The 18,822-nt window shown below is 34.3% G+C and overlaps 1 protein-coding gene and 1 long non-coding RNA gene across 15 annotated transcripts in view; one reads left to right on the forward strand and one right to left on the reverse strand.

Annotated features, from left to right (window-relative positions):
* LOC143248824 (uncharacterized) overlaps positions 1-13,844 on the forward strand; it is a 28,028-nt gene extending 14,184 nt beyond the window's left edge. Inside the window, exon 3 of the long non-coding RNA XR_013027211.1 lies at positions 13,579-13,844. This is a non-coding gene — a long non-coding RNA (uncharacterized LOC143248824). The remainder of the gene's footprint in view (positions 1-13,578) is intronic.
* Positions 2,568-18,822, reverse strand: part of LOC143248821 (bromodomain-containing protein 3-like) — a 113,125-nt gene continuing 96,870 nt past the window's right edge. For all 14 annotated transcript variants that reach the window (XM_076497598.1, XM_076497607.1, XM_076497605.1 and 11 more), the window contains 3 exons: positions 18,442-18,533; positions 13,867-14,029; positions 2,568-5,535 (listed from right to left, as the gene is read on the reverse strand). In XM_076497598.1, the coding sequence (XP_076353713.1) occupies positions 5,470-5,535; positions 13,867-14,029; positions 18,442-18,533 (321 nt within the window). In that variant the 3' untranslated portion in view covers positions 2,568-5,469. The remainder of the gene's footprint in view (positions 5,536-13,866; positions 14,030-18,441; positions 18,534-18,822) is intronic.

Genomic DNA, 18,822 nt, shown 5'->3' on the forward strand with positions numbered 1-18,822 from the left:
CACCCACCGCCAACTCTTGGGCTACTCTTTTACCAACGAATAGTGGGATTGACCGTCACATTATAACGTCCCCACGACTGGGAGGGCGAGCATGTTTGGCGCGACGCGAATACGAACCCGCGACCCTCAGATTACGAGTCGCACGCCTTAACGCGCTTGGCCATACCAGGCCGTTTGAAATACGAAGAAAGCATATAATAACCACACTTAGTAATTACCCATAAAAAATCTATATTCACTATAAAAACTGAAATCTCGATTTCAGCTGATTCGTTGTAGAGTTCCTTGTCTCCTCGAGAGATTTCTTTTATAGAAGACGGAAAAAATTATTAAAATCGTAATTCTCTGTACACTACTTTTTCATACCAATAGTAGTAGCGTACTAAATAATTTTATTTAATGAAATAATGTAACAAATAATATAGCACAGGAGATTATATTTGGGGGCTAATACGTGCATTTGGTTTTTAAATTTCGCGTAAAGATACACAAGTCGAACACCTTTACCCACCTAGCCATGCCAGGCCTTTACAACATAAGCAATTAATAAATAACACATACTATCCAGGAACAAAATTTGTGTTACATAGTGCTATCTGACGTCGGGACGATAGTAACTATTAAAAAATTGAAAGTTGTATCCTAATATTTAACTATGTAATGGTTGTAGCTTTGTTTATTAATCGATAAAATAAACCAACGATGTTGGTTTTTTAAAGTTTACCTGGAGTAATAATGAAATCTTAAAAATCGCTCATTTTTAGTAAAAACATTCATGTTGGATCTCGTAACCAAATATGATTTACTGTTTAACTGCGATCTCTCGTCGAATTATATTTAAGTGATTGTTTTTCACAAGTAATAAAAATGCGTCTTTTTTATCGAATGACATACATCATAAATATGTGATATTTGTATAAATTCACAATATCCATAAAACATGCTCAAAATGTTGTGTATATTGTGTTTATCTCGAAATAATTATTTTACCGGACTCGGCCCAATATTCCAAAAAAATTGAATGTAAAATAATATCCTCGCGTAGGCCTAATATTCATTCAGAATGTTATATTACATAAACAGTAGTATATTTTTATATTAGGGTCATAAGTCGATAACATTTTTACGTATATTTGTAACAATCCCAAACCTGTTTTAAATTGTTACTAATTATTCCCGTTTTGGTTATTTATTTTTAAAGTTAAAAAACAAGGAAGGGAATTGTGTTAACCATAAATTGTGAGCTGAAAGACAGCATTCGTTTAAGTAACGTTTTACCTCCCACCATAATAATGAATGGTTAAAATGTTTCACGGAGAAATACCTAACTAATCTTCATAGTATGAGAAATATGATTGGTTTACGAAAATTTCAAAAGCATGAACATTTATTTGAAGATAGAAGTTTATAACCATTTTGTGAATCTATTCATTTTTAATCAGCTTGCCCCCCTTTTTTAAAGAATTCTGAATTATTGTTATATTTTAATCAAATCTATGCCAATAATGCTACTAGAATATTTAAACTTCACAAATTGTGTGTCCAGAATAAAGCTTAAAGGTCTTCAAAATATCATCAAATCACAATGATCATCATTTACTTTGAGGTAACTTAACACGTAATGTTGCATTAGATACAACCAAAGTAACCGACAGACAGAGTTCGTTTTGATTTATTGAAGAAATATAGTTAAATCATTATTTACTTTGAGGTAACTTAACCATGTAATGTTGCATTAGATACAGCCAAAGTAGCCGACAGAGTTCGTTTTGATTTATTGAAGAAATATAGTTAAATCATTATTTACTTTGAGGTAATTTAACCATGTGATGTTGCATTAGATACAGCCAAAGTAACCGACAGAGTTCGTTTTGATCTACTGAAGAAATATAGTTAAATCATTATTTACTTTGAGGTAATTTAACCATGTAATGTTGCATTAGATACAGCCAAAGTAGCCGACAGAGTTCGTTTTGATTTATTGAAGAAATATAGTTAAATCATTATTTACTTTGAGGTAATTTAACCATGTAATGTTGCATTAGATACAGCCAAAGTAACCGACAGAGTTCGTTTTGATCTATTGAAGAAATATAGTTAAATCATTATTCACTAGGTAACTTAACCATGTAATGTTGCATTAGATACAGCCAAAGTAACCGGTAGATCTGGGCTGTTTTGATTTATTGTAAAAATATAGTCAAATCATGTTTTAAGTAACACAAAAACTTAAAACTTATTTAAAACCTCGTGTTTTAAATAGCCTATGTTTCGTCATGCAGGGGTCATCCTGTAGTTTCCTTAATGTTGTAAGCAAAGATGTTAAGTAACTCGTGTTTATTTAATAAAAGTCATGCTATTGCATTGTGATATATACAAAACTGTATTAATTTAGAAGCAGAAAATTAAAATGTGGAAGCAAAATTAAAATAATTTAAATCATTATACACTATAAAAAATACTAATAATCACAATTTATCTCATATTTTTGTCTAAGTTGTAGTAGTTGTTTTTTTATCAACTCTTAAGAAAATATTATCAGAATGGAAACACTACAGTCATTTAAGTTTAATTTTCAAAAAATTCTTTATTTTTTAAGTTGAAACTATACCTTTTTTTTAGTTTTTCTAAGGAAAAATTATTTATTTTTTGTGATCAAATTGCTTTGGACTATAGTATATAAACATAACTGTTCAGCACAATATATTTAAGTTGTTCATTATGATGAATCCAAAATTCCATGTATTTCATATTCTTTACCACACTCAAGAAATAATAAATTTGAAAAGAGTCAAAGAAACACAGGTCAGACGTTTTCATATTTTCTTTGCGAATTCCTTTTTATATTTAAAAACTTTCAGAACAATGTACTGAAATCATATCAAACTTTCTTTCATGAATGTCATGTTCTTAAGATTAGTTAAGTGATAAGTAAGTATTTACAAGTAAGTTGAAACACGTTTTTTTTTTACACCTTTACAAATAAATTAAGGAAACCAACAGTCGATATCTCTTATAACTACTGCTGTGAGATGCAAAGTATTTTTCTCTCACACATTTTCAAATCAAGAACTTCATTTTAGATAAGTGTGAACATAACATCTGAAATGCATCAAAGAAAAAAATCTACTTGATATACAACAATGGAAAATAATGACAAATCACATACCAAAAAAACCACTTGTTACTTAGTTTCTCCATATAACTAACATTATAACATGTTCTGTGTGATACTTGCTAAGTGTGCACACTGTTTTCCTAGTTTAACACACAAAACAGTTAATCACTCCTAACTAAACATTCTACAAAACTGGTATTATTAAAACAAAAATGATACATGGTATAACAAGGAAACAAACTTTATTTTTTATTTTTACTGATTTTCTTACTACTATATTACACTGAAATATGGTATATCTAGAAAACACACTTAAATAAAACACCATGGAAGATTGTTCATGCATGTTTTTAAGTAATAAATGTCCACGTTCACAACTAATCAAACTTACATTTTTTTTTTCTTAGAAAAAAATGACCAATATCATAATCTATTCTAAATGGTAAACACAGAAATACAATTATTTGAATAAAAATATTTATATTTACACAAGAACAAAGCTTAAAATGATAGAGCATGTCAAAAGGAGACCACCCTTGTTATGGTGTTCTGTAACTGAATTATTTTGTCATTCAAATAACGAAACAAAAATGTATTATTGAGTTTGGAATGCTTTCGAGTGACTGCATAAACTAAGTGAGCACAAACTACCACTAAATTTCTCATATTTACAATTACCTGTCAGCACTCTCAAATTTAAAATACTAGTCCAAAGTGTTAAGAGAAGGAAACAAAGAGTGCATAAAGATTTCCATATAATTCTTACCCATAGTAGTATGCATATTCCAAATATTAACTATATTCTTTAACACTTAATCTGGGTATTATTTTCAAAGATATATTAATGTATGATGTTTCAATGGCAGTATTCACACTACACTGATTAATTTCATTCTTACAACTACAATATAGGATTTCTGTAAACAGTTTCCCATTGTTTTATTATTGTTACTATATACATATACAAATGGTACTATAGTGTGGTGCAAAACTCATATGAAGCATACCATTTGAGAACTTATACGTTTGAAACTCTATTAATAAGGTTACACAGTACATAGAAAGTTTATTTCTGCTGGTTCACACTATATATATAGGTGTGTGTGTGTTGTTCTTAAATGTACATGCTAATATGTGAATGACATTGTCTTTACACAAAGCAAACTGTTTATAAAAAACAATGAACAATTAATACTAGTAATTATTACTATAAGACAATATCAATAACATGTGTGTAACTTTGCATTTTTTAAATGTCTTGATATGATAAAATCCAAACAAACCTTTTAGAGCTATAAATATTTAAGCCTGCAGAGAAACTTTTGCAAGAAAGCACGTGGATATTTGCCTTGATTGGTGTACATATTTGCACACATAAAACATATGATATTATATACAGAGAAGCCACTTTCCTCAGTTTCATAAGACTGGTTATTTTGGACACAGCATAAATCAGGTTGACTATATCTAACACACACAAGTTATTTTTGCAACACAGTTTCAGGTTACGTCTACAAATGAGCAAATGATTTCTTCTAATTACTCACTTATGAAAATACACTGGGATACTGGCTATTACTGATAATTTATTTATAAATCACTTATTGTTAAACATGACTTTAATAATTCAACAAAAGTGTTTTTAAATCAGTGTCATCTAACAAGTTCTTTTATATATTTACATTGTATTTCTTGCATATCTTGTAGCTGATAAATTAGTTTCTCAAATAGATCATTACAAAAGTATGATCCATGAACTAGTTATCACAAATTGACCACAGATCAACTCCTAACTGAAATACACTTTAAAAATTAATGTCCATATTCATCAATAAACCAAAAACAACATTAAAAAAAGTTACATATCTACAACCCTTATACTTTTCAAAATAAACTTCCACGGTATTAAACCTATATGATTACATGTTAAATTAAAGAAAAACTTTAATAAAAAAAAACAATATTTGTATTTCTCAAGTGCTTTAATATAACCTAAAAGTTTTATATCTCTCTGCACATGGTAATAGCACTCTTGTATGCACATCTAACTATGGTGTAGAATGGTTAGATTTGAAACAAGTGTCTATGGATATATAAATTTGCCAATGTCACATACTGCAAATAGAAATAAATAGTAGACTGCTCTCATGTTTTTTCCTAGGCTGCTACATTTTCAAAAGTGACAACCATAAATTTCAGTTGGTTCTTATTTCTAACCTTCATTATATAAAACAGAAAAATCTTGCAATACCTCAGACACTAAGAAAAGGTAATGAAATTAGATATTAGATTATTTCCTTCATCAAATGGTCATTCCACAAAAACTGGACTCTTCTGTTCATTACTGACATTCATAGATTCTCTTCAAATGTTGCCATAATGTCACTCTGTCTATTCATATCAATCTGTCTCGCCATCTAAAAAGATACATTGGTATATGTATTATTGTTATCCTTTGTGGTGATACATTAATTCTAGCACAGTGTAATGAAAATATTATACTCATGCTTCTTACTTTTATACATAATTGGTTTCTATGAACTTAAGCCCCCACCAAAGAACAAAATAGAGTGAGAAGTTTTGTTGTTTGTTTTCTTCTCAAACTTTTGTGTCAACTTCAGCCTAAAAATGGTTTATCAGCTAAGCTAATAAATATAATAATTCCTTATAAGGAGTAAGAAAATTATTTACAAATGAATAGCAAGTTTCCTTTTATGTGGAGTTGATTGATTGATTTAGTGTTTTATGGCACAAAGCAGCGAAGCTATCTGCACCAGATATTCGGTAAAAATGTAAAAAATAAATAAATAAATGTAGTAATAGACATAAATGGAAATGAAGGTAAAACAAAAAAGTATAAAACCAATGTTGACACCTAGTCTACAATGTTAAGATAGAAGGCAGAGTATAAGAAGTTGTAAGGTATTTACTCTAGCAAAAAGGTAATGATCATAACCTGCCAGGAAGACTAACAGGTAAGTTCAAGAACCACTGTCAGTCACCTCAAGTTGGTCTTTCCAGTCCTGGTTCCAGGTTATGTGTCATAGCAACCAGTATCAAAATGTAAAAGAATAGAAGTTTTAAAAGATACATAGCAAAACTGTAACAATGAGTAGCCAAATGTCCAGTAAAAAGATAAAGTCAAGTAAATGGAGTAAAATTTGTAAAAGTAAATGAAGGTAAAAACAAAACAGCAATTAAAACAGAAAATGGTGTAAAAACCAATGGTGACATCCAGTCTTCAAAGTTGTAAAATATTTACTCTAGCAAAATGGTAATAATCATAACCCACCAGGAAGGCTAACAGGTAAGTTCAAGAACCACCGTCAATCACCTGAAGTTAGCCTTTCCAGTCCTGGTTCCGGGTTATGTGTCATAGCAGCTATTATCAAAATGTAAAAGAATAAATGTTTTAAAAGACACTCTGCAAAATCGTAATAATGAGTAGCCAAATGTCCAGTAAAAAGATAAAAGTCAAGTAAATGGAGTAAAATTTGTAAAAGTAATTGAAGATAAAAGCAAAATGGCAATTAAAACAGAAAATGGCGTAAAAACCAATGTTGACATCCAGTCAACAAAGTTGTAAAGAACTACCTGTAACAGAATGGTAATGATCATAACCCGCCAGGAAGACTAACAGGTAAGTATAAAAACCACCGTCAGTCACCTGAAGTTGGTCTTTCCAGTCCTGGTTCGGGTTATGAGTCAATATGGCCAGTACTAAAAGTTAAGTAGTAAAAGTGTGAAATGATATGCAGCAAAAGTATAATAACAACTTCGCCAGGACGACTAACGAGTAGTTCAAGCGGATAGTTCAAACAGTAGCGTTAGTCACCTGAAGTTGGCCTTTCCAGTCCTGGTGTCGAGTTATTTAATGTTCTGGCCATTGTCCAATGTCAAATTGAAGGAGAGAGATTAAAACTGTAAAAAACGAACCACAATTAAAAAGGTGTAATGAATAAATATGCAACAATTAAAAAGATTAATGGCTATTAAAAAATTAAAAACATTATCAAGGTGAACAGTGTCACCATCACCAATAACTCTGTCCAATGTTACAGACTGACCCTGAGAAAAAATATGTTTAAAATATTGCCGTCGTTGAGAATTGTAACGATGGCAAGAAAGTAAAATGTGGCTGATAGTGATTTGAGTGTTACACAAACTACACATTGGTGCGTCAGTTCAAGATAAAAGAAAATGATGAGTTAAAAAACTGTGACCAATGTGTAGCCTAGTGAGAACAACTTCCTCCTTCCGAACTTTACGGAAGCTAGATGGCCAAAGTCAATTTTGGGTTTGATTTGAAAAAGTTTGTTGTCACATTGCTCACTCCAAGTGGACTGCCAGCTGTTACAGAGCCGAGCCTTGAAGACAACACCATAGTCCATGTACGGAATAGGCATAGGAGTGATGGTGCTGAAGCAGACATATTTAGCTGCCATGTCTGCAAGCTCGTTCCCACGAATACCAACATGGCCTGGTATCCAGAAAAACTGGATTCAAGTAGCTGCTAATGAGAAATGGGCCAGTCGGTTTCGAATATCAGCGAGAATAGGATGTGAGCTAACGTGTAGCGATTCCAAGGCAAGTATAGAACTAAGCGAATCAGTATAAATAGTGCAGTTGGAGTACTGCTCAGCTGCAATATGATCCAAAGCAAGAGATATAGCATACAGTTCAGCAGTGAACACAGAAGCTGTAGAAGGGATTCTGCACGCAACTACTCACCCATAGCAAACCATAGCAGAGCCCACTGAATTACCTGATTTGGAACCATCTGTATAAATGGAAACTGAATGATTGTTTGAAAGATATTCATTGAATAAAAGACAGTACTTCCAATCTGGAGTATCTGCCTTTTTTAGGTGACTGAAAGAAAGGTCACATTTGGGGGCTGTAATAAGCCATGGTGGGATGGGCCAACCTGTGGAATCTGCAATGTTATCAAGGACAGACCCAATTCATCCAATTGCGCCCGGATGTGAAGGCCAAACGGAGCAATGACAGATCGTCTGTTCTGAAAAAGTACTGCCCACCGAGGAAGGAAAACACATTTCCAGGTGGGATGCTTTGGTAAGGAACGAAGTTTCGAAGTATATTGTAAAGATAGTTGCAAACAGCGAAGGTGTAGAGAAGGTTCATGAGATTCAATGTATATACTTTGAACTGGAGAGGTACGGAAAGCCCCAGTGCAGAGTCAAAGTCCTTGGTGATGAATGGAGTCCAGCATCTTTAAGGCCGAGGGTCTGGCAGAGCCATAGACCATTGATCCATAATCGAGTTTCAATCTGATAAGAGCACGATATACCTTTAACATTGAACAGCGATCTGCCCCCCAACTGGTAGAAGAGAGAATACGGAGGATGTTCAGTGCTCTTGTGCATTTGACCCGAAGCTGCTTTAAGTGTGAGATAAAGGTCAGTTTACGATCAAAGATAAGCCCCAAGAACTTGGTCTCCGGGACCACTTGCAGCAAAACTTCACCGATATGAAATTCAGGATCAGGGTGAATACCCCATCGACGGCAAAAGTGCATGCATACAGTTTTGGAGAGAGAGAAATTAAAGCCGTTCGCCAGAGTCCACTTCCATACACAATTGAGGGCAATTTGTAGTTGCCGCTCAATATATCTCATGTTTGACGACTGACATGAGATGTGAAAGTCGTCTACATATAGCCCATTCGCAACAGTGAGAGGGAGTTGTTCAGTGATGGCATTTATCTTTATACTGAAGAGTGTAACACTCAATACACAGCCTTGAGGGACTCCAAGTTCCTGTACAAAAGAACGGGAAAGTGTCGAATCCACATGAACTTGGAATCTCCTGTCCATTAAAAATTTTTTAATAAACATGGGTAGATGGCCACGTAACCCATATGTATGGAGGTCTCGCAAAACGCCATACCTCCATTTGTGTCGTAAGCCTTCTCTATGTCAAAGAATATTGATACAAGATGTTGGCAGTTGAGAAAGGGTTCTCTGATAGATGTTTCAAGACGAATTAGGTGGTCTGTGGTGGAGTGCTGTCGACGGAACCCACACTGGGTGGGCGAGAGGAGGTTGTTTGATTCAAGGAACCAAACAAGGCGAGCATTAACCATCCTTTCTAATGTCTTACAGAGACAGCTCGTCAAAGCAATTGGACGGTAGTTTGAAGGAATCTTGGGATCTTTCCTGGCTTAGAGAAAGGTAAAATAATAGCCTGGCGCCAGGCATCAAGAAAAACATTCTCCTGCCAGATCCGGTTGAAAACAATCAGAAGGACATCAAGAGAAGCAGGAGATAGATGGTGCAGCATGTCATAATGAATATCATCAGGTCTAACAGGCGTACTGGCAGACCGATGAAGGGCCATTTTAGTTCCACCAGGGTAAAGGGACAATTACAGTCAAAGAAACAGTCAGTTTGAAAGGAAAGAGGTGATCGCTCTGCCGAGTCTTGATAGCCAGGAAGGTGGAGGAACAAGCAGAAGTGCTAGATACCCGGCAAAAGCTTTCACCTAGAGTGTTAGCGATGTTCCAAACATCAGTCACCTCCTGACCATCAGAGAGTAAGATCGAGAGGGGATAGAATTGTAGTGTCCATTAACCTTTGAATCCTGTCCCATATGATCTTGGAACTGGTGGTAGAAGATATGCTGGTTGTGAACTTAATCCAAGATTCCTTCTGGCTTTGGCGCCTTACCCACCTAGCATGTGCGGGCCCGTTGGAAAGCAACCGGTTTGAAAGTGTGGGATATCTACAAAAGTATCCCAGGCCTGCTTTTGAGCCTTCCGTGCTAAGTGGCAAGCAGGATTCCACCACGGATGAGGATATCGTGGAAAACGTGTCGAGGTTTTAGGAATACACTGAGCAGCTGCATGTGTAATACAGTCAGTTACCGCTGCTACACAGTCGTCTATTGATGGCTGGTTTACGATGGCAGGATCAAGTTCTGCGAGAGCAGTGAAAGTGGACAAATCTGCCTAATCCAGCTTCCACAGGGGCCTGCGGGTAGGGTGGCATCGACCACGGCCAGTCTCTCTCAAAGGATTGGAAAATGATCACTGCCTAGTGGATTACTGTCAACCCTCCATAAAAAATGGGAGAATAATGAAGGGGAGCAAACTGAGAGATCAATAGCAGTAAAAGACTGACTAGGTGCATGAAAGTAAGTGGAAGAACCAGTATTGAAAAGAGAAAGATTGTGATCAGAGAGCATCCGCTCTACAGATCGGCCCCTCCCATCAATAATAGCACTTCCCCCAGAGGGGATGATGTCCATTAAAATCCCCTAGGATTAGAAATGGAGATGGCAATTGTTCAACGAGAGCATCAAGATCTGATTGAGCATATGTCTCTCCAGGGGACAGATACAGAGAACAAACAGTGATGGTATGACCCAAGGAAACACGGATGGCTACAGCCTCTAAGGGTGTGTTGAGTGACAAAGACAGGGTGGGCACGTGTTGATCAACCAACAGTGCCACCCCTCCATGTACTTGTCCATCACACAGCCTGTCATTTCTGTACAGAGAAAACTGCCGAATGGTGACTGTATCAGCAGGTTTTAGAAATGTTTCTTGTAAGGAAAGACATACAGGATGGTAGGAAGCAATCAGTGTTTTGATATCATCCACATTGGAATGTAAACCTCGACAGTTCCATTGTATCAAGATGGCCATTTTTAAGAACGGGTAGGTGAAGTGGCTGGAGAGCCCTTCGGTTTACATCCACGTCTTTTTTCTTTACTGTCTTTAGTCGGAGAAGGTCTATCAACCTCCATGGATCCTGCTCTGGGTCCGGGTGGGCAGGTCTTTGTTATTGGAAGGGGAATCCAGTGACTGAGGACGTGAACGAATAATTGTTTTGTCTCTTGTGGTGGGAGAAAAAGATGTATCAAAAGAAATGCCTGTATTTGAAACTGAAGAACGTGGATCTTGAGGTTTGTTGGAAGGTATGGGAGGAACAGAGATGGGTGTGGAAGTCGATTCATCAACCTTTTTAACCACAGAGGTCAAAAGGCTTTTCATTTGTTTTGAAAACGATTCTCTTGGAGGCACAGAGAGATATGTCTGCACTCCCACTGTAGTGGTGAAATGAAGTGCAGCAGCATATGTCCGAGATGGAGTTGTGGACAGCAATTTCCGAGCCTCAGGATAACTAATGTTATGTGTCATTTTCAAGCGCTGCACCTCTTTTCCTCCAACCATTTTGGGCAAGAATGAAAGTAAGAGGGGTGAGAACCATTGCAGTTTACGCAATGTGGGTTCATGTCACAATCATAGGCATTGTGGTCCTTGCTTCCACAACAAGCACATGTCAGGGAACCACGACAAGATGTCTTTGAGTGGCCGAATCTCTGACATTGGAAACATCGAAGAGGGTTTGGTATGTATGGCGAACCCTGCAAATGAGATAACCTGCCTTGATGGTGGCAGGTGCGTGGTGAAGTAAATGTTAAAGCGAGGGTATTTGTTGGCAGTGTAACTCCATCTTTGCGAGTGGAGATCGCCTCACTGCTGAAACTCCTTGAGTGGAGAGACCAGTGAGAATCTCTGACTGGGAGCGTTCTTCAAATACCTTTCAACAATAACTCCTCGTGAAGAATTCAAGATAGCATGGGGTGTAACCTCAATAGGTATATTCCCAATTGCCTTTGAATTCAAGAGGAGTTCACTGTGTTGGGATGTGGATGTTTCAACCAATATGTCACCAGATTGAAGTTTCTTTACTGACTTTGGAGAGCCAGCAAGTCCCTCTAGTCCCTTTTGAATAAAAAAGGGGACATTTGCCCTAAAGGTTTTTCGAAGAGAATGTAATATAAGAAAATGAGAATGCGTGTGTTACTGATGTTGAAGATTGCTGTTCTGAGTATTCAAGGCGTGGTAAACTACCCATTGACTGTTTTTTACAATTTTATTTAAATATTTTAGAGGATCCATAGGAAAAAGAAAAAATTTCGGTACCCACTGACCCCACCCACCGTGGAGCCCTACAAAGAGACGCACTACAAAGTCACCCAAGGACAATGCAGCAACACCAGGGTTTCGTGAGCACTATACCCAAACACCAGCATCAGGCACAATGTCCACAACACCTGTTGAAAACTTCCAACACTGGTACTTGGTTGACTCTAGCCCAAGTGGACCAGCCGATTGACCCAAGGGGGGCCACCCAAAGGCCGCCCGTCTACAGGAACTCGAGGCCAAAGTGGTGTGTTAGGGTTGAACCCCTCAACCACCAGGATCCTCTCCTCCCCTTCATGGGTCACCACACACGGCAAACACGTGGGTGGATGTTTAGACCCCAGAGAAGGTAACCAGATAGAACAGAACCTTCCCTGGGAGGTCCCCTCACCACATACAGGAATCCACACCGAGGGGGTTTTATGTGGAGATATGTAATGGTTAGTGTAATGGTTAATGTAATATGTAATCTAAAAAATGGTTAGATGCATCAATAACAAGCAGGACAAGCAAATCACAGTCCTTTATTTAACAAACTATACAAGTTCAGTTATTCTATATCAGTTAAACTGTATTGATGTAGTCGACCTTATCACAGTGAACTTATATTGTGCTTCTGTCTTCTTTTCAACAGAATTGATAAGGAGTTGTAGGAGAATATCTAACTTTTCCAAACTATTTAATGGAGCCTTTAAAACATTTGACTTTAATTCACATACCAACAGGTACGATATTAGTAGGTCAAAAAATAAACACATCATAAGAAATATGACATTTCACAAATTCAATTTTTCTACATAGTTTCTTACAAATTAATGATATCTTATCAAGAGATTAGTGAAATTCAGAAAAGTTCCAACTCTTATTTTGTGTGTGTGTTTGTATGTTCATTGTTGCTATTTACATTAAATTAGAAATGTTTCACAGCCCTTGAAAACACACAACAGGTTTGTAGACTTTGTTATTTGATAATCAGGATCAACTGTATGTTTTGGTAACTAGAGTTCATATATAAGGAATAATTATATCTACTTCAAAAGATATAATTTCTAAATATTTTTAAAGTAAGACATATTTGGAAAAAGTTTGGTTATCTTGTATCAATCAAATAGTTTTTCCAGTGGATTTTTAATTCAGTAATGTTAGACTCTTTTTGCTTATGACAATAAGTATCTTTCAAAAATATATCCGAGAAATATTGTTAAAACAATATGGTGTATAATGAGAAAACAAATAGTGTGGAAGGAATATAAATTCTCATATTATCTTTATTTTTGATTCTATATCAGTTGTTTGTTGTATCATGATTACTTTAAAAATTTTTCTATATTATAGGGAATAAGTTCTCTATACATTTATGATAAACACGTGTTGAAAATACATTTGATTTTGATAATGAAATCTTTATGTCTAATATCCTGTGGGTGAACACTGTTTTATATATTTAAATAAGATGTTTGTTTAAGCCCAAACTGCACAATAATCTATTTGCATTGTTCCCATTGCAGAGATCAAGCCCTGAGTTTTAGCATCATACATTCTCATATATACCGATGAACCACTGTGGCATTAATTGAGAAGAAGATAAAACAAGCATACAACAGCTTTAGTACAAAGTAGCATTATTTACACTGCAAATGAATTGATATTTCTATTCTTGTATTTTCTTTTCTCAAACTAGTTGACATTTTTAAGGTATTAAAGGCTGAAAGAAGCCTACACAGAGATTCACATGAGGCCCAATTTACGAACAAACTTTGGGGTACCAATCACAAAAAACAACCGAGAGAACTTACAGCCTCTCTTCGTCTCCTCTCTTGCTCTCGTAATCTTTGCCTCTCTCGCTCATTACTAGCCTGTTGAGAATCATTTTGCTGTGTCTTTTCTTCTGTTTGCCCCTGCTGCTGAGCTTGTCGGGCTTTCCGCAGCCTTTCCAAAGCCTCCTCTTCTTCTTTTTCCCTAGCAAATAGCAGCAAGTTTACTATCTTTATTTTTAGAAACAAAACAAATAATATAATTCATTAATTAATTCTTAAAGCTTGTAAGCTATAATTGTGATCAAACAGTGGGAAAAAAAAAAAAAAAAAACTTATTCACCAGTTGGTACAGAAATTCTTTCAGAGAATTCTCAGCTAGTAAACCTAATAATGATAGAGATGGTGTGAAAACATTGCGAAAACTGATGATCATCTCCACCTACTATGGATAAAGACCTTAAAGATGTTACTTTAAGCAAAAATTTTAACAAATGCAACAAGATTATAAGAAACAAAGGTACTGTAATTATTGGTAACCTGACCTTGTACAATAATAATCTGAACCAAACATGTTGAACTCAATGACAGATAAAAGATAGAAGGTTGAGAAAAAAAATTCAAGTATCACTTTTTCTGAACAATAACATCCATGTAATAAGCAACTAGGAATGTGAAATTCAAATACTAAGTACTTACATATTTAAAATGTTTTTAGAAGTGCAGTTTATTTTTTCAATGTATTTAAAATAGAGTATGAAGAAAGCAGCAAAACCAAAATATTAGGAAAAAAAAAAAAAACGTGGACATCAGTAAACCACAATACCATATAAGCATGATAAAGGCTAGAAGTCCGTCAGAGGAGTTAGCCTTGGATGCATTCCATGTATTGAGCTAGAACCAAGAAAGTTCACAGCTGTAGACTCCAGTGCCAGACAGATGTGGTATATTGAGATAAAACCCCAATTGTTCAGATAAAGCTCCTCATGAAATGAATCAGTGTCACCAAAAATAGTTAACAGCAAGGTGAGGAAAATTCATGAGTGAATTAATCTTAGTGAAAAGATGCAAGTAACATGGTTTGTCTCTATATGCTCAAGTTAACTGTCTTAGATGATTTCACCAAAGATACTAGATAAGGAACACAAATAACTTTTGTAAGACCAATAAAAAAAATGGATTTTGGTTACAGTCTGATGGAATAGTCCCTCTATTCATAGAAGATCCCATTTGTACCAGTGTAGTTCTAAAAAGGATCTGCTAAATTTCTTGAACAATTGGAAAAAATATTAAAAATTATGTATATATGTCTGTATTTCTGACTCAAAATGCTCCAGGGAATTGTTCTGACTCTAGAAGATGCCAGTAAATCATAATTCGCAAGAAGTTTGCCACACAAATTCCTTTTAAGAGTGCTATTTATGATTTAGTCTAACAGTGTTTCATTTAACCCATTCACTGCTGCTGGGACATATATGTCCCAGCAGCAGTGAAAGTTAAGGTTCAATAATATATCATGTATAAAGAGAGAAAAGTGAAGAACAATAACTGTACTAAAGAAATAGTAGATTTAAAAATAGTTAAAGTGGATTTTTTGTGCTAATTTAGTTGATAATTAATATTGTGTCTATGTTACTGAACATAGTAGAAATTAATGAAAACTTTGATCTTTAGAACAAAGAACTCAATGACTTATACACAGCACTGTTTCAACATGACCTCAAGAGTGTATAAATAAATAAAGAATTTATTTGATCTGTATTCTGTTGTTTCTGTGCAAGTTCTTTATTCCACACATTAGCTTCCTCAAGTTAGTGGTTTGTGTGCTCTGCTCTTAACATCACAAGCTAAAATTCAAATAAATTTCTAAGTAATGAGTATAAAATCAAACACAATGACTAAGCCCATGCTCTTTACATTTTTTCTAAATATTCAAGATTTAGGGCTCAGACTAGTGAACTTCTAGATACTGTAGTACAAACCAACCCACAACTAAAAATGAAAGAGATCTATCATGATAATGATCTTGATTTATCAAGTAATTGTGAATAAGTGCTGAAGTATCAACATGGCAACCTATGGTAGTTGAAGTATAAGGATGACAGTATTTAACACATATGTATAAATTCCATTAATGATTAATGAAGCACATGTGCAGGTACTTATAAGAAAAAATAAAAACAAAGGTGTTCAACCATCCCTGTTAAAAATCATCATTCTCTAATGAAGTTAACTGATAAGTCTTGCCACAATGTATCATTCTAAAATGATATGATATACAAACACTTGCCATACAATATCATTCTACAGGGTGTTCGGAAAGTCACGGTGCAGTTTTGCTTGTTAATAAATATATAAGTGCACAGTGACTTTCTGAACACCCTGTATAATGATATGATGTACAAACACTTGCCAAACAATATCATTCTATATTAACAGTATTTTATGTCTTGTTACAATATATTATATTTTGTGATGATAATGTAGACAACTGTATGATATATAATGGAACACCACTAAAAATACTAGATTTATTTATTGTATCTGAGTTAATATGTGAAAGAAGGAAATTAGATATGAAGAGAATTATTTTATTTCAAACAAATTAATAAAAGTTCAATAATTTTGAAGTCAAGTAATTTTTGGCAACACCTAACTCAGAGGTATCACTGGATTATGTGGTTAATAATAAAAAATCTCATGTATAATGATTAATGTCACATTCTGCAACACACAATCTGGTTAGTTTGATACCTAGAATGGCTTCTTTTTTTTCCTGAGTTCAAATAATACAAAAATAAAAAAACATTTGAGGTAAATTTCATTTTTTTCTTAAGTGTTATACAGAAAAAAAATGTCAGTTTTCAGCCTTAGTACATAGCTAATATAAAGAGAAGCAACTGAGCAAGGGAAAAAATCACCTTTTAGATACCTGCCTGGGACTTTTTTTAACAGTACACAGACAAATATCATCATGGTTTATTATCATCCTAATTAAATAGTTCAAAACATAATCATAAATATACTTCTAGAGTTAATATAAACCATAAACTAATTTTCTGGACTGTATTTTGTACTATTCATCCTTAAAATCCATTTAGTTGAAACTTTCACTGATGAAGTTTATACTACTGTAGTTATTTATACTTTAATGCAACAAAAAAATCACGATCAGCAAAGTTTAGAAATTGAATTAAAGATACTAACAAATGGGGAAAACATCAAATAAATCTAAAACTGTCTATACCACTGCTTAGGATCTGTAACAAAATACCTTTGTACAGAATCCCATGCAAGTTGGTTGGCATAAACATGAACAGTTCATAAAAAAACCCAAATGTGTCTTCTTGTTGAAAAATTGAGCAAAAGAAAGAAATTCCATAACTGTCTATGTCTCAGTTTGAGACCTGTAAGAAAGTATCTTTATACCAAAATCCATGTAAAATGGCCAAAATATGGAAGAGCAATTGTTAAAACTCACTAAAATTATGCTCTTTGTGGCATAATTACATTTCTGTTTGTCTATGCATGTTGTCTCTTTAAAAATATTTTTGTATTAAATTCCATACAAATTTGTCAAAATGTAGCCAAAAACTCCCCAAATTATGCTTTTCTGTGAGCTCTTACTCCTCTTGTTTGGGCATACTGGACCAAGGAATAACCCCACCAAGTTTAGAGTCAATCTTATAAACTACCACACTGATCATAACTTATCATAGCTGGATAATACTTTTACAAGTAGGCAGTATATTTATAGCTGAGCAATAAATGAAATGATTGAAATTTCCTTACTTTATTTTAATTACAGTTTTAATCCCCATACTGGCTGTCTTTAGAATTCCAACAAAAGGAGTAAATTTCAACTATGAACCAATCAAAAACAAAACTAAAAAAAATATTTTTTTTCTTTAGTGAAAAAGACACTTTCATTGATAACTGCATCTACAAAGAAATACTTCAATAAAATCTATTCCATGATGTAATGCTGTCATAATAGTTCATTTTTAAACTAAAATTTCAATAAAACCCTTTTCCTCATAGATGGTGCATGTTACTGAATGTCAAGTATAAGTACATTGTTGTAGAAATGTCAGACAATTCCAGAAAAGGCTGAAGATCCAATAGCCTTGTGTGGGTTATTTTAATGATAATACCATTCATAAATGTGAAAATAAACACAAGTTCACAGTTGTATATTTATCATGCACTGGATAAAAATTGTTTCTATGTTGAAACAAAGATAACATCTCTTTCAAGTGGAGTATATTCTCAGCTTAGATGTGTAATAAAACATTTTTAGTTATATTTTTTTCTTTCATTCTTTTCATTTGCACACTTTATCTTACTATAAAAGCAGACTTACTCATATGATAAATAACTTATTTTCCTAGCAAAGATGATTATCTACTCCAAAAGCTTTTGAAGTATTGAATGTGGACAGACATACAAATGGTACCCAAAATGTCATAACCATAAGTACACAGATACTTATCTTGGGGAGAGGGGGCAATTTAAGTAAAGCTGTTTTATCTTATAATTGAGTAAAACACTAAGATTGATAATCCTTCATCATTTTATTCTTAATTAATGGTTAAAAAATAAGGTGAATTTTCTTACCTTTGTCTCTCTCGTTCTATTCGCTGTCTCTCCTTTTCTTCTTGTTCTTTCTGATGCCTTCTGATCTCTTGCTGCTCCTTCAGTTGTCTTTGCTAAATTACACATAAATAGGTATACATACAAAGAACAATGTATCTCTGCTAAAAGTGTCAATAACATAATAACCCAGTCTATTATTTGAGATAACAAAATTCAAAAAATATTTTCTGGGATCTTGTAAGTTTTATTTCAAATAATTATTATTTTCATTATTTAAATTATTTACCATTATTGTATACGTATGCTATTTATTCTACATTTCAGAAATGACCCCATTTTTTGAGTAAAATAACAACTCCTTAAAAGTTTCCCCAATTTTACTTTTTGTACTTTCATTTTACT

Source organism: Tachypleus tridentatus, chromosome 4 (genome assembly GCF_004210375.1).
Source record: "Tachypleus tridentatus isolate NWPU-2018 chromosome 4, ASM421037v1, whole genome shotgun sequence".
NCBI lineage: Eukaryota > Metazoa > Arthropoda > Merostomata > Xiphosura > Limulidae > Tachypleus > Tachypleus tridentatus.